Source organism: Podarcis pityusensis (assembly GCF_964106645.2).
Source record: "Podarcis pityusensis genome assembly, chromosome: 4".
Taxonomy (NCBI): domain Eukaryota; kingdom Metazoa; phylum Chordata; class Lepidosauria; order Squamata; family Lacertidae; genus Podarcis; species Podarcis pityusensis.
Genome location: NC_138027.1, coordinates 41,098,342 through 41,117,894, shown reverse-complemented (window position 1 = coordinate 41,117,894; position 19,553 = coordinate 41,098,342). Strand labels below are relative to the sequence as shown.

Here is a 19,553-nt window from a genome sequence, read left to right as displayed (position 1 = left end):
TAAGTCAGGTTAAGAAATCACTGAGAGTAGCCAAAAGATAATGCCTTATAAGGTACTAGGAAGGTTTCTGGGTGACTTGGAATCATGAGGAAAAATGGAGAACAGTTAGAAAACTATTGAGCATGCTGAAAAGGGCTATTTTGGTCAAACCACCCCTGGTGGAGCTACAGCTAATCAGTATGATCATGGGATGTATGTAATGGAGGGTGTACATATCAAGGGGGAAATAAGAAATAGGCAGCCCGGGAAGTCTGTAAACTGCAGTCTCCTAACCAACAGGAGAATGTAGGAGGGAAATTCGGACTGACTATAGGGTATAAAGTACCTTTAATGTACTTTATGGGGGCCTCCCTCTTTACAGGACAAGCTGGGGAGTTGCACATGCAGCGCTGTTTTGATAATAAACATTTGGTTTTGCCTGATCTCGGTGTCAGACTCCTTCTTATCATGCAGCAATTGATTCCCTCTGGGGAAGATCCCTGGGGCAAATTTGTCCAAAAGGGAGAAAGGGATGGGGAAACGGGATGACAAGCACTAACTAAAATTCTGAGGCAGGGAGGAAGCTTCCTTTCTGACCTCTGAACAGACACGGCTTAGGCGCCCAATAAAAACAAATAGCATGATTGCCCTTCATATATTTGGCCTATTCCCCAGCCAAGTGAGGTCCCTCAATGGGTGGGGATAGAGTTAAAAAGCCCAGGCAGGCACTGCACTTCTCTCTCGCCAACCTGACAGCCAGTGCCTGGAAGTGCTATTATTAGAAGGCTGATAAAATTTGAGGCTGACAGTTGTCCTGCCCCTTTGGGAAGAAATCACAGCGAGGGAAGGAGGGCAGCGGCCCTTGTCCTGACTGTGATCCCGGCGGTCTAATTCCCTGCTCTTTTTTTGACTGGGTGCTTCACTTTACTGCTAACAAGGAACATTAAACTGTCAGGAGACGTACCCTCCCAGCAGAACCGGTAAGTTGCTGTGGGGCTTTCATAGCTTCTTGCTTCGTTTGGTCTTGCTGGGTCATTGTGTGGTGTCAACAACTGCCACCGCCACCCTGCCTGCGGAGGCCTAGCTGCATTCCTGACATCTGAGACAAGCTGCAAGGGGGGCGAGAAAGGGGACTGTGTAAGGGAAGAGGCATCTTCCCTCGCGGCCTGAAATGGAGCAGGTATTTTTGTTGCACATTTATCACACATCTCCCCTGTATGGAGAAGCCTCAGTAAACAAGTGCTGCCTCTCTAGACTCCGTCCTAACAACCCAAGAGCAGGATCCCAGGGGTGCCATTTCAGATTGCTGTGGGGTGGGGGACAAAGTGCGGTGGTAAGGCTTATAGGTCCACTCAGAAAATTGAATTGCGAAATAATTAAAAAAAACCTCTAGCCCTACTTTATTCTGAGCTGCAATCTTAGTTGGGGGAGAGTCCCACTAAACTAAACCGGAGTTACTTCTGAGTAGACATAGGGCTGCACTGTTAAGAGCATTTATTGTGATTTATTTTTATACTTCATACTTGGATTTTATACTTTATACTTGGATACAATAAAGGAACTGGAGGCCCCTCGACTGTCCTCGGGTCCAGTATTGGACCACTTTGATCGGATATCCCCAGCCGATGTGGACAGCCTTCTCCGAGCTGGAAAGCCCACCACCTGTCCCCTTGACCCGTGCCCGTCTTGGCTGATTAGAGCGTGTCCAGACGAGGTGCGGGCCCCCCTGGGGGATATCATCAATTTGTCCCTTGGCACCGGGATATTTCCAGGGGAATTGAAGGAGGCAGTGGTGCGCCCGCTCTTAAAGAAAACATCATTAGATCCCTTAGATCTATCCAATTACCGCCCGGTTTCGAATCTTCCATTCCTGGGTAAGGTGATTGAGAGAGCGGTTGCTGAACAGCTTGGTAGGTTTCTGGATGAAACATCGGCTCTGGATCCATTCCAGTCTGGCTTCCGCGCTGGTCATGGGACCGAGACGGCTCTGGTCGCCCTAACAGATGATCTCCGCAGGCAGCTGGATCGAGGCGGGTCGGGGCTGCTGATTCTTCTAGACCTGTCAGCAGCCTTCGACATGGTTGATCACGAACTCCTGGACCACCGCCTTGTCGACGTGCGGATCCAGGGCACAGTCCTTCAATGACTGCGCTCGTTTCTCTCTGGTCGGGGACAGAGGGTGGCGCTTGGGGGTGAATTGTCATCCCGCCACTCCTTGGTGTGTGGAGTGCCTCAGGGTGCGATACTCTCCCCGATGCTTTTTAACATCTTTATGCGCCCCCTCGCCCAGCTTGTCCGGAGTTTTGGGCTGGGTTGCCATCAGTATGCCGATGACACCCAACTCTATCTGTTGATGGATGGCCATCCTGACTCGGCCCCAGACACACTGACCAGATGTTTGGAAGCTGTGGCTGGATGGTTACGTGGAAGCCGGTTGAAGTTAAATCCTTCGAAGACAGAGGTCCTCTGGCTGGGACGGGACGATATGGGATTGGGGGGGGCAACTCCCATCTCTTGCGGGGGTGCAATTAGTGCCAGCACCGTCCGTTAAGAGTTTGGGTGTAATCTTCGATACCTCCCTCTCTATGGAGGCGCAGATTACAGCTATAACAAAGGCGGCATTTTTTCATCTCCGCCAAGCTAAGCAGTTGGCCCCTTATCTCTCTCGCCCTGACCTAGCCACTGTGATCCACGCGACGGTCACCTCCAGACTGGATTATTGTAACTCGCTCTACGTGGGGCTGCCCTTGAGACTGACCCAGAAACTCCAGCGGGTGCAGAATGCCGCGGCGAGACTCCTTATGGGGTCTTCGCTGCGAGATCACATTCATCCGGTACTATACCAGCTGCACTGGCTCCTGGTGGAGTACAGGATCAGGTTTAAGGTGCTGGTTTTAACCTTTAAAGCCCTATACGGCCTAGGACCCTCGTACCTACGGGACCGCCTCTCCTGGTATGCCCCACAGAGGAACCTACGGTCTGCAAATAAAAACATCCTGAAGGTCCCAGGCCTCAGAGAGGTTAGGCTGGCCTCAACTAGAGCCAGGGCTTTCTCGGCTGCGGCTCCAATCTGGTGGAACGCTCTGTCACAAGAGACAAGGGCCCTGCGGGACCTGACATCTTTCCACAAGGCCTGCAAGACAGAGTTGTTCCACCAGGCCTTTGGTCAGGGCCCAGCCTGACTCCCTCCTCTGGCAACCTGCACAGAACTTTGCTTAACGGTTGCCATTAATTTGATTTTAATTAATTTTTATAATGAAATGTTTTAGAATGTTGGATTATTTGATTGTTTGATTATTTGTTTGTTGTTAGCCGCCCTGAGCCTGGCTTTGGCTGGGGAGGGCGGGATATAAATAAAATTTATTATTATTATTATTATTATTATTATTATTATTATAGCTATTACCTATGTGAACATTCACACTTTAAAAAAAAAAAGCAAAAGGATTTTGCTTTTAGAAGGCACTTTTAATGCATATGCCTATTCCACTAATCAGGGACCATTGGTTTAGGGCTGGATGTGATGGCCCTCACTTACCCCTCTGTGTGTGTATTGGACCTGTGTATATCTTTGGACCCACATGGCCCTGGATTGCTCTCCCCCGAGAGGCAGCCAGCTCAGTTTTGCCAAGTGGGGTGGAGGCAGGCAGACTGCTGGGGACTGTGAGCCCAGGGATATTAACACAGACCTTCCAAATGTCCCTATTTTCCAGGGACGTACCTGATTTAGAGAAGCCATCCCAGATGCTGATTTGGTCCTGGAATGTCTCACATTTCCTTAAGATGTCTCTATTTTCATTGGAGAAATGTTGGAGGGTATGGAGTTATCCGACCCCTGAGCTGTCCGAAGGCACTCCTGTACAGTGGTACCTCTGGATGTGAACGGGATCCGTTCCAGAGCCCCATTCGCATCCTGAAGCGAACGCAACCCGCGTCTGCGCTTGCACGGGTCACGATTCGCTGCTTCCACACATGTGCGTGACATCATTTTGAGCGTCTGCACATGCGTGAGTGGCAAAACCCGGAAGTAACGCGTTCTGTTACTTCCGGGTCGCCACAGAGCGAAGCAACCTGAAGCAACTTCAACCCAAAGTATGACTGTATAGGGAAGTTTTCTTTAATGTTTGCTGTTTCGTTATGTTTTTATATATGTTGGAAGCTGCCCAGAGTGGGTGGGGCAACCCCGTAAGATGTCTGGGGTACATATAGAAAAATTATCATTCTGGATTGGGACATCCCCATTTTCATCAGAGAAATGTTGGAGGGTATGTTAACAGTTTCTCTAACTTCTATTAATATAGTGCTTCCAAAGCTTCTTGCCTTCTTTCCAGTGGGTGGTATTGCTTTATGGCAAACATCTCTTTGGAAGAGAGGCCTGGGGTTTAAAGTTGTGTGGAATCAAATGTTTGATCTCAATTGCTTGGGGTGGTTCGTCGTGGAAAGGAAACCTCTCATACTTCACGTTCTCAGTAACACACAAACCCCCTTTCTGAACCACACCGATCTGCTTTTTGTAGCTTGGCAGATGGGTTTGCTTGATGTGCCTCTGCCTTTTGGTACGTTCTGATCCTCCTAATCCCACCCTCCCCAATTCCAGCGTCTTCCCACAGCAACTATGGCAAGTGGTATGGATTCAGATGGTGAGCAGGTGGTGCCCGATGGAGAAGACCCTGATGTGAAAGCCGTGCAGGCCCACTATCTTCGCAGTCCCTCTCCTGGCCGGTGAGTCTTTTGCCAAGTAGGCCTCTATATCCCTCTGATCACACGGAACAAACGCCAGCCATTTTCTAGCCTTCCCCCTTCCTTTTTTAAAATTACCTTACGCTAACCCTGTGCATTATCCAAACCCTGAGCAAGGCAGAATTTAAAGGGTTCTTTCTAATTTCTTTTAGAAGCCAGGGTGGAGAGCTCATGCATTATTTAGCTAATCTAATTGGGTCAACTGAGGTTTTCCACAAATTCAAGTGTTATTGGGGGAAAGCATTATCAAAGTTAAGTGAGGCAGCACAGAGGAAACAGAGCCCACCCAAGCTGCCATCATTTGCATCAGTCTTTTCACAGTTCTTTGATTTGTTTGGATTCAAGCGTTTGATTCAGTTGATTGTACAAATTTGGAATCTTATGTGAAGCAGGATTTCTGGGTCTTGCATAGAGGCACACCCAGTAATTCCAGTTAGAAAGCAATAGTCAGCCCCTATCTATTTTTGAGGTTTTCTTTATCAAACATGTTTTAGTCTCCAAGAGAGAGCCTTTTTCAATGCCCCAAACCTGTGTGATCTTGCCTTTTTCTCATTCAAAGGCATCGCTCAGTAGATTTCGACCCAGTGTGTGGCAACTGTTGGTGCGGCGGGGGGGAGAGGGGGAGAGTGAATTCCTTGCTAGGGATCATTCATTAAGAAAGGAATTAAAAATACAGCTGTTGATACCATAATGCTGTTTTGCAGAGCTACGGCATGTCCGCACTTGAAATACTGTGTGCCGTTCTGGTCGCCTCACCTCAAAAAGAATATTGTAGAGCCATCAAAGGTTCAGGAAAGAGCAACCAAAGCGGTCAAGGGAATTTGAGCGAGTCCTCTAGATGGAAAGGTTGCAGCATTTGGAACTTTTTAGTCTCTGAGAAAGGAAGGAAGGAGGCAGTGAGCAAAAGCATGGTCCAGGCTATATGAGTGTCTCAGTAGAGCCTATTAATGAACATTTGTTACACTTAAAGACGTAGTCACAAGTAACCCTCACCCCATGCATTCACTGAACATGTAAAAGGGGCTCCTGTTTTCTGGCGTGTTCTTAGTTCCATTCCGTAGGGATATTAAAGGATAAATCAGGCTCTGTAGGCTGATTCATTTTTTCTTTTATCTGTTTCTGTTCCCATGGCTGATGATGAGACTGAGTGCTGCTAGCCAAACCATCTGTCTTTCCTGCAGCTTAGATACACTTGGCCAAGTTCAGTTTTTTCTTTGCATATGGCTCATTTGCATGTACATTGTTAATATGCCCTAAACTTACTTGCAGTTGCTTTTAAAAAAAGTCCCATAGTGTTTTGAATATGTACGCGAGGGCAGTCACTTTGGCTCTAGATGTTATTGGGGTGATCTGTGCTTTCTCTTTACCATGCTGCTAGATTATTCTTTGGGGAGGAGCAAAAGGGGGAAAGACCACTCACTCTCTTAGAGACACACAAATCTATTTTGTGATTAAACAACTTAACAGTTAAATTCTATTCATATCTACTCAGATTGTTGTTTTCAATGGAATTTACTCTCAGCCAGTTAAATATGCCTAAATCAGGGACGGGGAAAGTTTGGTCTTCCAGCTGTTGCTGGATTACAACTTCCATCAGTCCTGACCATTGATTATGATGACTGACGCTGATGGGAGGAGAGTCCCATAACATCTGAAGGGCTATATATTCCCTAAATTATTGTGCCTGATTTTCAACATTTTCAACAGGTGTTTTATTTTTCCTCCTGTAAAATATTGGAGGAATTCATGGTTTAAGCAACTCAAAATGCTTTTAACTAACATTTTTCTTGTTGTTGGCAGAGAGAGGCTTTTTATACCAGCCTGTTGTTCTTCACTATGGATCCAGCAGTCCTCAATAGAGATGGAAGGGCTCTCTGTTTGTTTCCTCACTTGCTCTAGTACAACAGAGCTTCCAAACCCAAAACTCCTGTTCTTAGAGTTGCCACATTTTCCCTGCCACTGGCTGTGTACACCATACCTTTAAAGCTCATTTGAGCCACATTCTTTCCTTCCAAAAATTCTGGGCACTAGTTTGATAAGGGTTTCTGGGAATTGTTACTCTGTGAGGGGTGGACCACAGTGCCCAGAATGTGCTTTGATGTGCTTTAAAGATACACAGCCATTAAAGGTTTCATGCTTTCTACAAATGGCATGTCAAAAAAGGAATTTGCCAGAGATAGTTTTCATATCCTTAGCTTGTAGAACAACCTTTTCCAACCTGGTGCCCTTCAGATGTTTTGGTCTACAACTCCCATCAGTGCCGACCGGCTTGATCATTGCAGAACGACCGCTTGGTGGCTTCCTTCACACATCCATAAGCAGAAAGCTAATTGGATTTTCTGCATCAACACCTCAAACAGGTGACTTTGAAAGTAGCACTATCAATGGGGCAAAACATTGTCTCTGCTTCAGTTTCAGCATACTCAAGAAGGCAAGGGATCTCTTAAAAGTATGAGTGCTACTTGTATGTTTGCTTGTAATGCTGGCAGAACAACACCTTGCAGACCCTTAATTACAGATCTTCGTTTAAGTTGAGGAGGCGTAACTCAAACTGACATCCTCTGGTGCTATAAAGGAAAAAGCATCTTTGTGCTGCAGGGTGTATTGTAGAGGATGGTGTGTCTAGATTTTAAGGGTGAAATTCAACATTGCACTATGTTGATTGTTCTGCCAGGGCAAGCTTTATAGCTTGCCAGATGGAACAATCAGGTGCTGTTCTGGGGGTTCTCTTGACCATTCCTAGCCAATTTTGGGGGACACAGAAGAAGGAGAGGGGGGAACCCTGTTGTACAAACTGAAGTCCTATTGTTGGCTTCTGCTGCTGGGATGTATGAGTTGAATTCTGCCCTAAGTAATCGATTTCTAGGCAAAATGGCAGCCTTAACTTTAAAAGGGCTGAAGGGGGGGGGGGGCAAAAACTTTGTTTACCTTTGACAGAGGCAATGAAAGGGCAATGCTCACACTTGCTACATAAACACCAGAGCTCCATTCCTGCTCTTTCCTCAGCCAGTCCCTCCAGCTTAATATGCATTAGCTAAAGCCCCAGCTCTCTAGTGCTTTGTACACTTGACCCCTAGACATCACAGGCTTCTCCCGGCCTTCTCCACTGCCACTGCCTTGGGAAGCTGGCTGCCCATATAACGTTTCATGGTCAGTTGCTATGGAGACCAATTTTGATTAATGCAGCTGTCAGGCAACCCTCTGTTTACAACAGTCTGAGACATCTGGACTATCATCCACCCTCTAGTGGATGAAAAGGAAACATCTTCCTCGTCTGTAAAAAGAGACACAGGACTCCGTAACTTTACCACAGTGGTAACTAGAGTGTCACTAGAGGGCAGGGGGATTCGTGGCCTAATGCTTGGTCATTGATCCTTGCTCTGTGCTCCCCTTTATCTCCAGGGGAGAGATGTGGGCTGATAAACCCCAGAGTCAAAGGGAGACAGCAGGTCATCGTTTGCCTCTGAGCTGCCTTTGAGCTGATACCGGGTTCAACAAGTTCCTCATCCCCACCCGCATTACTGTACAGTGGTACCTCAGGTTACATGCGCTTCAGGTTACAGACTCCGCTAACCCAGAAATAGTGCTTCAGGTTAAGAACTTTGCTTCAGGATGAGAACAGAAATCGTGCTCCGGCGGTGCGGCAGCAGCAGGAGGCCTCATTAACTAAAGCGGTGCTTCACGTTAAGAACAGTTTCAGGTTAAGTACGGACCTCCAGAACGAATTAAGTACTTAACCCGAGGTACCACTGTACATCAAAGAATGTTACAAGCATTATATTACAAAATCTGTGTATCACTACAGTATTTACTATGAGAGCATTCTTGCTCTTCATTTTGGAATAGGGAATGGGAGACAGTAGATTAGTTTATACAAACATTTTTTTGTTTTTGCTGGGAAATGCTTTTCCCCCACAGATTACTCCAGTTTACAAATGTGCCTCCATATGGTAAAATCAACATACAACAAAGGGAAATGTAGCGTTTTCTGTAGATGAATTTTATGTTATAGTATTTTAATTCTGCACTTTTGGGAAGGAGGAACACATTGATGAGAATTAATAATAAAAGAAGCATTATGGGGAAATTTAAACTTGTTTTGACATTTTTTAAATTGCTTGTTTGTATGCAAACATGGGCTATCTCCCAGTGTCACCCCCTTCCTGTTCTGCTGTACAGTCTCCCCGCACCCTCAGGCTGCTCTGTTTTGAAATAGTTGTGGAGGCTGTCAAAGGTGAGTCAAACAACTTGTAGAAGCTTGCCTCACATCGTTGTCATTTATTAACAGATATTCGGTGTTATCGGATACAGACACTGAGAGCATCTTCATGGAGCCCATCCATCTGTCATCTGCTGTGGCTGCTAAACAGATCATCAACGAAGGTAGGAGGCAGAAAGAAAAAGCAATGAAGACAATGAGTTTATGAGTAAGGGGAGGCTGGTGAGTAGGGGCCCTCACTTTTGAATAGAGGAATAAACTAGATGATTTCTGGTCCCTCCCTCTCAACTAAATTATCTTATAATATCTGGAGACCATTTATAGAACCTATGCTGATTAAGGTTACTTCCATAATCACAGTGTATTTTTTAATTGCTGTCCTTTTTACAGAGATTCCATATGACATCATCTTTATCATCATCATCATCATTACCACGCCTTCTTCCCTGACAGGGACTCAATCACAGATATCAATACTGATCACTATTCCATTCCTGTGTTTTCCTGTATTGTTCTCATATCTTTATTAATATATTTTGGGTAGCATTGTTTAATTTAAAACATTTGCCATTCCAGCCTATCTAGCGTGTGAACTGGCAAAGTGTCACTGAAGCTTCGCTGGGCTACTGTACCTTGAATTAGAAGGTTTCTTCACCTTTGCCTCTAAATGCTTCCTATTTAGCAGGGCAATTGCCCCTTAATTCATCAACTCCCATTCAACTGGGGAGAGAGGGCTTTAATTACTGGTTCCCTCTAATACAAAAAGAATAATGAATAGAGATCAATATTTAAAGCTTCCTACCATGGGTTATAGGAGCCAGCTAGTGAAGAGGCAATGTATTAGTAATTCTACTGCCAAACTGAACAAGAAGCAATCAGAGGCAAAAGACGCAAGGATAAACCTTCTGAGTACAGTTGCTGAGGACCTTTGCTGAACAGCCCTTACTTCCAAGTTAAATATTGTAGAAGAACCCTGGCCATGGGGTTGGGTATTGTTGGATATTTAATGCTATACTAAGTAGCACATGAATTTACCATTTAAATTCTATTCAGTGAATTCTACTCATTGTTATAATGAAGTGCCTTAACAAGGCTAAATGGCCTTGTATGAAAGCTGCTCTAGTACCAAACAACCCCTCTTGATATGTCTCTCTTTTACATTTTGCTAAACAAGACTCTAGGGGTTTTTCTTTTGAATTCAGTGGTGGTGCATCACAGTGCACTCTGCAACTGTAGATGAAGTGTTTGCCCTAAAAGCTAGCCAGGCTACTTTCTGCCTTCCATTCATTATTGGAATGAGATTCTACTTAACTCTATATTGAAATACTATAATACAGCAGAATGCTATGATACAGTATTTTATTTGTTCTATAACATCTGTATACCCATGTGACTGAGTTCTATGGGCAGTTTACGGACTATTAAAAATACAAACTAAAGTTCAACATTTGCATGGCACTAAAACCAGTGATGAATATATAAATAAACACCAGTGCGGCAGCTAAAACAATGTGAAACCAGCAAAGGGAATAACTTGGTGAAAAGTTCTAAAAGCACAGGTGTCTCCATTATAATTAAAAGGTCCGATAGAACAAAAAATATATCCAGCTGGTACCTAAAACACCATAGCATGGCATCAGGTGAGCCTTTTGTGGAAAGGCATTCCATACAGGAGGGAAAGTCACTGAAAATCCCTTTCCTTGTCTCACTTCATTAGGTGGGGAAATCTGGAGAAAGGTCTCAAATGAAGATCACAAGGCTTAGGCTTACCAAGATCCCATCAATATGATTTCAATATTCAATAGTCCATCAAGATTATAGCTTGAGCATTGATGTGCACATAGCTCAGATCAAGGGCCCAGGCACTTTGAGAAGATCCATACCATGCCTTTAAAGCACATTCAATGCACATTTAAAGCATATGGCTTTCCACCAGAGAATCCTAAGAACTGTAGCTTCACCCTCATAGAGGTACAATTCCCAGCACCCCAAACAAATGACAGTTCCCAGGATTCTTTGGGAGGAGCCACATGCTTTAAATGTGCACTGAATGTGCTTTAAATGAGTGGTGTGAATCTGCCCTTTGTTGAACACTCATTGAGAAGCGTGTCAAAGGTAAAGGTAAAGGGGACCCCTGACCATTAGGTCCAGTTGCGGATGACTCTGGGGTTGCGGTGCTCATCTCACCGCAGGCCGAGGGAGCTGGCGTACAGCTTCCGGGTCATGTGGCCAGCATGACTAAGCTGCTTTACCATTGTCAAAGGTAAACAGGTGCTATTTTGAAAATGTAAGTGTTGTTTCATTCCAGAGCTGAAGACAAAGGAGGTGAAAGCAGATTCTGGGTGCCCAGGGATGCTAGAATCTGCAGAGCAGCTACTGGTGGAAGACTTGTACAATCGGGTTAAGGAAAAGATAGATGATACCAGCTTGTTCAACACACCATGTGTCATGGATTTGCAGAGGGCACTTGTGAAAGACCGTCTTGAGTCTCCAAAGGATGCCGTTGATGAAGTCTGGCCAAATGTCTTCATAGCAGAAAAGTGAGTAGGAAGACTGTTTCTCTATCATTCCTAGAGTTGGACTTCCCGCACTTTATTGGAGAAGAAGATAAATAATCCTAGGTGAAAAATCAAAATCTTTCAAGTGTCCCATCCCAAGATAAACTTATGTAAAGAATACCACTATAATGGCAGAAACTGTTACAGACATACCTCATGTTGCGTCTGCTGCAGGTTGTGTGTTTTCGTCTTGTGTCACGCGGCAACCTGGAAGTACCAGAACGGGTTACTTCTGGGTTTTGCCGCATGCGCAGAAGAGCTAAATAGCGTTGTGCGTGTGTGCCGACGCAGCGCTTCAGCTTACGTCAGTTCCGTGTTATGAATGGGCCTCCAGAATGGATCCCATCCATAACACGAGGTTCCACTGTATAGGGTGAATATTATAGCCTGATCTCCTGCCTGCATTCCTGTTAGTGACACAATGCATTCTTGATTTGAATGCAGTCAAGGAGATTGTACATACACCAGTGGTGGGAGATCAAAAACCCCTAAACCAAATTAATGAGGGAAGTCAGTTTCTTAGTCAACTAGTTGATGCTGTTTCTATTGCATTGGGGAATTGGCATCTCACATAATTGTTGGAATCTGAAAGTTTAAATTGGACAAGTGAAGATTCCTTTCCCTCCATCAGGCCAGAATTGTACTTTGCAGCCAAGGTGCAGCTGCCACTGAAACAGGCAATCTGATGTCTCTTCCTTCTATCACCTTCATAACATTTAGTTATGCAGAACTTGTAACATGGCATTATGACTTTTCACTTCCTTTTTCCACCTAATTGGCTGCCATTTGCGGGGGTGGAAAAAATTATAACGTGATGGCATCACACCATGCATTTTGCATTATTAAACGATGCCAGAGGGAAATGCACAGCCATTACTTTCAGAGGTCGAAAGGTGTTGACCATTATGTAGTTCCAGCCTCCACTTGCCATGCCCTGATTCTCTCTGATTCATGGTATGAATAAAGCCTGCTTTAAGAAGAAGACCAGCCAATGTACAAATAACAGCTGCTGTCAATGCTGTTTTAAACAAAAGAGCATGAATTATAAATAAGGTCTTCTAATTTCTGAGCCATTTTTGTTCATAAAAAAAGCTTTTCCCCCAATGGTTGCTTGTCACAGTTTCCAAATGTCAAATCACAGTGATTATGACACAATTTGGTATATGAGTCTTTTAACATTTGCAGCCATCATATTTCCTTAACCCAGTTATTTCAAAATCCCAGTACATATTGGAACGAAGGCCTTATGAGATATCTTGATGGTGTTGCACTGGGAGAATCATTTATGTGCCTTGCAGATGATTTGCTCCCTGCATTTGCCACAATGCCCAGGGCAACAATAGCAAACATTTTATCAGTGGGGCATTTATGACCCCAGTGATGAAGTGCAGCAACTTTCTAAATACCCTAACTGGTTGGTGGCTCAGCTACCCAGAAGGCAATCTCACTCCAAATGAGCATGGCCACTTATTACAGTCAGCAAGGGAGGCTCTCCTGTATGACCAATCAATGGTGGGGGCGTGGCTTGGTGAAACATTGGCGATGGCTGCTATAGTGATCCCACCTAAATTTTGTAACTTCCTTCCTCAAGAGGTCTGTTTATTTCCCTTTCTCTTGACTATCCATTGCCTGGTTATGACATTATTATTCAGGCAGGTATTTGATCTGCCATGCTAATAAACTTTTAGCAGACTGGCCCTTTTTTAGCTGGTTTTATATCCTCCTCCTGGCTCTTTGTTTTATTATTGTATCGCTGATGTTTCTTTAATTGATTTCGTAAGTGTTCTTTAAATGTGTTGTTAGCCACCCAGAGTAATGTGGCTACACTAGAAAGGTGAGGTATAAATCTCCCTAATATAAAACACCGTTATGAGACTTCCAGAGATTTGTCATGTTGGCCTGGTGCACATGTCACTGTAAGCCAAAGTATAACTGGCACTGCACAATCATGCTGGCTCCCAAAGGGGAGCTCATGCCAACTCCACATGGCATGGCAGCTAAGTCAAGGTTTTGCTTAGCATACCATCCAAACTTGGGATCATGGTTAAACTCTCTAGTCTTCTACTACGATCTATGGCCAAAAACAAACCTTGGGATCATGGTTAAAGATGAGAGCATTTAACCATGATTGTGGAACTGGAGAACAAACAGTGATTAACTACTGTGCTGCACTAACCTAAACGGACCAGGAAAGAGCTAAGTTAGTGCAGTTTCCTTCCTGGCAGCCAGCATGTTTGCCAGGGCTGTCTTAAGCATATGTGGCACCAGGGTGCAAAGATCCGCCCGGCACCCCCCCCCCCACGGTTGGCCAGTCCCAGGCTCGCAAGAGGGCAGAGCTGGGCAGCCGCCTCAGCATCTCGCTGGCTCGATCGCCCCTGAACTCGTGGCGCAGAGCCACCCACAGCAGAAGAGCCCACTGTGGCACTCCAGCTGATGGGCGGGCTCTTCGCTGGACTCAACTCTCGGGCCCCAGACTCTCATCCTGGCTCCCTGAGAGCCTGGTGCCCTGCACCCCTAGTGCCTATGGATAAGACAGCCCTGATGTTTGCACTGAGCAATGGTTTGTTTTAGCACTGCATGAAAATGTGGACATTGTAACCTTTTGTGTTCGACCAGATAGTTAACACATGTTGTGAACATGCTCGCACTTACAATACTATTTTAATCACCTGTGGGGTAGATCATTCATATTGCCAGTCTGCACAAACTTGCAGAGTTCCTCATCAACTCAACCCGTTTTTCTATTGCAGGCCTTAGGCTAGTTTTCAAATACTCAAGAAAGTAGACAGAATCTAACCTCTCTTCCTTTGTCTTGAAGGAGTGTTGCAGTGAATAAAGGTCGCCTAAAGAGACTAGGAATCACTCATGTGCTTAATGCTGCTCATGGCACTGGTGTGTATACAGGGCCAGACTTCTACAATGGCATGAACATCCAGTATTTAGGCATTGAGGTGGATGATTTCCCAGATATGGACATCTCTAAACATTTCCGTGAGGCTGCAGAGTTCCTTGATGAAGCTCTACTAACCTACAGAGGTATGTAGGGCAAACTGCACAACTTCTCATTTTCAGCTTCTGTTGGTTCATTATCATTTGAGAAGTAGGTATTAGGGCCACTCATACACACTAATGAAGTTCCTTCTGCTCTTCAGACTGTGTTTTTAATGTTTCTACCATGGCAATGTTAACCATTTAGGAAGATGAAAATAAATAAGTACATTGGGTTGAAGCCAACTAAGTAATCTCAGAGTGGACTCATTGAAAGCAACAGACATGACTAACTTAAGTCCATTTTAAAGTTTCTCCTCTGAATATGGGTACCACCTTTATAATTTATACACATATAATAATGGAAAATATGTTTAATATGGTGAGGGGCAAATTCTTCCCAAGTTTTGGAGCATCATTGTTCTTCTATGGATTTGCACCAAGCTTCACCCCAGTGGTTTATCAACATTAGCGAATATAAATTTGGGGAAGATGCAGGAGTGGCCTGTGTGGTGGGAACCATGGTACCAACACTGGTGTCACTTAACTGAGAGTAAGCCAGGCTGAGCTCAATAAGAATTGCTTTGGATTAGAATGCATTACAGCATATATTCCCCCATTTGCTGCTATGCTTAAAATGTTTTAAGATGTCTGTGACGAAATATATAAATCATTTATTTAACTTAATTTACCATGTTCCCAGTTTAGGTATTAATGATAAATTAAATCAAGACTAATGATGGCAGAACCCACCCACCCCCACCAACTATTTATTTGATCCAGAAACTGTTTCAGAAATAGACTATTACATACTTCCCAAATCCAGTGTCCTCCAGATGCTGTTGAACGACAGTTCCCAGTATTCCTCTGGCAGTAGTTAACCACCTATATAATTTTACTTCTAGGAAAAGTCTTGGTCAGCAGTGAAATGGGAATCAGCCGCTCAGCAGTGCTGGTAGCTGCTTATCTGATGATCTTTCATCATATGACAATCTTAGAAGCCTTGATGACTATACGCAAGAAGCGCGCCATATATCCCAATGATGGCTTCCTGAAACAGCTCCGGGAGCTCAATGAAAAGCTATTGGAGGAACGAGAAGAGGAAGGTGAAGAAGATTCTGATGATGACACAACCAGTAGCCAGAGTTCTGTTGTCAGAGCTGGAAGCTCTTCCTTGATGTCTGGGAGAGAAGATTCTGGGAGTATCATGGGAGCCAAAGTCCACTCTATCATGGTGGAAGAAGAAGACACAACAAGCCTCCTGGGAAGTGTAATGAGTACCTCCTCTATGGGAAAATCGAGCTTGGTTTCCAAGCAGCCTACTCTTATCAGTGAAGAAGAGGAGGAACAACTCTATGAAGAATGGAGGAAGAAGCAAGGTTTGCCTGCAAAGGAACTTTCAAACAAGGATGGAGAAAGCAAACCTTCAGACCTTACATTTCAGGTACAGGAGGAATCTGAGGCGGATACGAGTCGGATGATCCAAGAGTGGCAGTCCAAAAATGAAAAGTACCAAATGGAAAGCTACTTGTTTCCCAAGGAGGAAGAAGGAGGTTCTAGAATGGGAGAAAGGCCATGTTCTGTAAATGATGTAAGTGAAACAGAAAGTGTGAGTAGCCAAGAGATCAGAATCTTGAAACAACAGCTAGAAGCAAGTGGCATTAACAGAATGAGGAGAGGGCGTACAGATTCCATGTCTACAGAAAGCAGCTGGGATATGTGGAATGAGAGGATGATGGAGATAGAGAAGGAAGCTTCTCGGAAATATCATTCCAAAACTAAATGTGGTCATGAGAAGCCAAGGCCTGACAATGGAACAAATGGGAGGGATATGGATGAGGAAAGTATATTATCTGATACTAGCTCATTTTATAATTTCTGTCAAAAGAACAAAGACAAGCTGACTGCCTTAGAAAGGTGGAAAATCAAGAGAATTCAGTTTGGATTTCACAAAAGAGACTCAGAGGCCTCTGAGAAATCAAAGGATGAAGATGGCAGCCAACAAAACAAAGAGGCTATGGAAGAGGAGAAGAACTTGTCAGATATCAACCTGACAGCTTACCAAGCCTGGAAGGCTAAACATCAGAAGAAGGTAGGCAATGAGAATAAGGATGATATTGTGGAGCTTGCTAAAGGTGAAGATTCTGCTTCTTCCAGAAGAAAGCAGAGGCGAATGGAGTTACTTGAACACTCAAAGAAAGTTCTGGAAGAAAGTCAGTCTCTCTGCAGCTGGGAGGCAGAGAGTACAATGAGTGGAAGCATCCCTTTGTCGGCCTTTTTGCCATCAACAGCTTCCATAAATGGTGCACAGGATTCTGTCTCAGTATTGAGCATGCAGACCAATCGCTCATCTTTCTCTCAGGCTAGAGGTGGTAGTGGGGCAATGTCAAACCATTCAGTAGCTACAGGTGTTCCCAACCTTCCTGTTGGCCCAGAAGACACTATATCTATAGCCAGTATTCAGAACTGGATTGCCAATGTTGTTAGTGAAACTATTGCTCAGAAACAAAATGAGATCCTAATGTTGTCCCGCCCATCATCGGTATTAGCTTCAAGTGTTAAATCAGTTGATGATGACAAGGCATCTCTGCTTAGTGCACAAAGTGGCTTATCACTACCTAGCTCACTATTTCACCAGCAGGGCAACCAATATGTTGACACTCAGTCCATGCTGTCTTGTAACACCTCAATGAGTGGAAGGACAGGAGGATCCAGCTCAAGCAGGAAAGTGACACAAACAAGCAAGCCTCTTTACAGCCTCTTTGCTGATGAGGTTGACTTGAAGAAACTTAACAGAAAGGAAAGGGAGATGCAAACCGAGATGAGAGAGAAAATGTCAGATTACCAGACTGAGAAGCTTATCAGTGACAATAAACGTAGCACTTTATTTAAGAAGAAGAAGATCAAGGAAGAGGATGAGGATGAGAAGGCAGAAAATTATGCAGAAAATGTAATTGGTGGCCTTAGGTACCCTTTAGAAACTCATAACGACAGGAGTGACACAGCATCTTCTTTCTCAGGCCAATTTGCCAGAGCAGGTGCTATAAGGTCAGAGGTAGAAAAGAATGTAAGTAAGTGGCTCAGTGGCTTGAAAACAGAAGAAAAGTCCTCATACCAGGACTTTTCTGATGCTAGTGGAGAAAAATACAGGAGATCATCATTCAGAGAGGTGGACACTGAGGCTTCTAGCTATAATTTTTGCAGATCTCAAAGAGAAGAAATTGATCGCTCTTCAACCTTTCAGTGCAAAGATGACTTGCAGAGAACCTCCTCGCGATTTTCCTCTGCCTCTGCACAAGAAGATAAGGCAGCTCGCACATTTACACGGTCCAAATTCAGTGAGACAAGTTCCAGAGAAGAAAGTCCAGAGCCATATTTTTTCAGGAGGACACCAGAACCATCCTGCAGCTCAGAATCCCCTGAACCACCCACCAGGAGCCGGATCAGGTTGCATCACTTGGAAGAGCGCGAAGAGGAGTCCAGTTCAGACACGTCTGAGTTTGGAGCCAAGAGAAAGTTCACCCAGAGCTTTTCAAAGTCTGAGGAGAATGCAGAGAAAGAAGAAAAGGTAGAAGAAAGAAAAGAGTGTTATGCATCAAGGCAGTTATTCAGACACAGGCAAAGCATGCGCAAGGAGGAGGAGGAAGAAATGGATGATGATGCCATAATTGCTGCCTGGAGAAATCGGCAAGAAGAAACTACGGCAAAGCTCCGTCGAAGGAGAGAGGAGCGGAGTGATAGAGAACAAAGTCATGCCAACTCCATGTCTCCCCCTCCCATTTGAAAGAAAACTTCCACAGTGCCTACGAGAAACCAAGACTAAAATGCCCCTCTGTTTCATCAACCTCCATTGCATTTCCTATTACCCTTCCCAGAACAGAGCACTGCATTAATCTTACAGGTATTCTCTTATCTTTAATTCTCAACCTGAGATGAAGATACTAATGACAGTGGCTCTTCCCAAGAAAAAGGGATTGTGTCAATAGTCAATTATTGGTGTACAGAAATGCATCAAATTGTTTTTGAGACAATTTCTTTAACAAAACAGTAAACATAATTAACAATAATAATCAAAAGAAACAACAGAGGCTCAGCTAATTTGCTTCAGATATTCATTTGATTCTGTTTACTGCAATCATTGAAGAGTCACTCTGGGTTTGGTTTTTCCCCCCTTTCCACCTCATCATGATTAGAATTGGAACAAAATCAGCAGCCTTTGCCACTAGTTTGAAAATGTAGCTGCTCTTACAGCATATATGCCCTGTTCCCTTGTGGATAGTACAATTGAACTTATATTATTCCTTTCCTTCTAAATCCCAAACCACAGAGCCTTTTCTTTCTCTTGTGTGTATCAATAGAAGGGAAACTACTGAGAGAATAAATGTAATGTTTGTTCCCATGACAACTTGTAACTGAGCAAAATATCAATCATTGGTCACATGGGGAGATCTTGTTTAAAGGTTTTAATTTTGTTTGCTATAAAGGAGACAACACTAGATAGAACAAATTACCTTTGGAACAAAACATCAGGCCCAGCCTTAGAAAACATATGCTACAGTGGTGATTATCCCTTTTAAATGTAAATCCAGGATATATATTGGTGTGTGCACATTAAAGGAAAGAGATTCACATCTGTTTGTTTGCTATGGATCATGGAATCATAGAATTGTAGTGTTGAAAGGGACCCCAAGGGTCATGTAGTCCAATCCCCTGCAATGCAGGAATATCAGCTAAAGTGTCCATGACAGTTGGTCATTCAACCTCTGTTTAAAAACCTCCAAGGAAGAAGAGTCCACAACCTCAGGAAGGAGACCATTCCACTGTCAAACAGCTTTTACTGTCAGAAGGTTTCTCCTGATGTTTAGTCAGAATCTCCTCTCTTGTAACTTGAAGCCATTGGTTTGGGCCCCACCTTCTGTATCAGAAGAAAAAAAGCTTGCTCCGTCTTCCATGTGACAGGCCTTGAGATATTTGACGATGGCTACCATATCCTCTCAGTCTCCTCTTTTCCAGGCTAAACATACCCAGCTCCCTCAACCATTCCTCATAAAGCTTGATTTCCAGATCCT

General features: G+C 44.2%; 1 protein-coding gene across 1 annotated transcript; it reads left to right on the top strand.

Moving 5' to 3' along the window:
• Positions 1 to 781: 781 nt before the first annotated feature.
• Positions 782 to 19,115, top strand: STYXL2 (serine/threonine/tyrosine interacting like 2). Its single transcript, XM_081003662.1, has 6 exons — positions 782 to 959; positions 4,577 to 4,701; positions 9,008 to 9,102; positions 11,247 to 11,478; positions 14,315 to 14,532; positions 15,390 to 19,115. Exons 2-6 carry the CDS (start codon positions 4,595 to 4,597, stop codon positions 18,266 to 18,268), a joined length of 3,531 nt encoding a protein of 1,176 aa, XP_080859788.1. The 5' UTR covers positions 782 to 959; positions 4,577 to 4,594; the 3' UTR covers positions 18,269 to 19,115.
• The last annotated feature ends 438 nt before the right edge of the window (positions 19,116 to 19,553 follow it).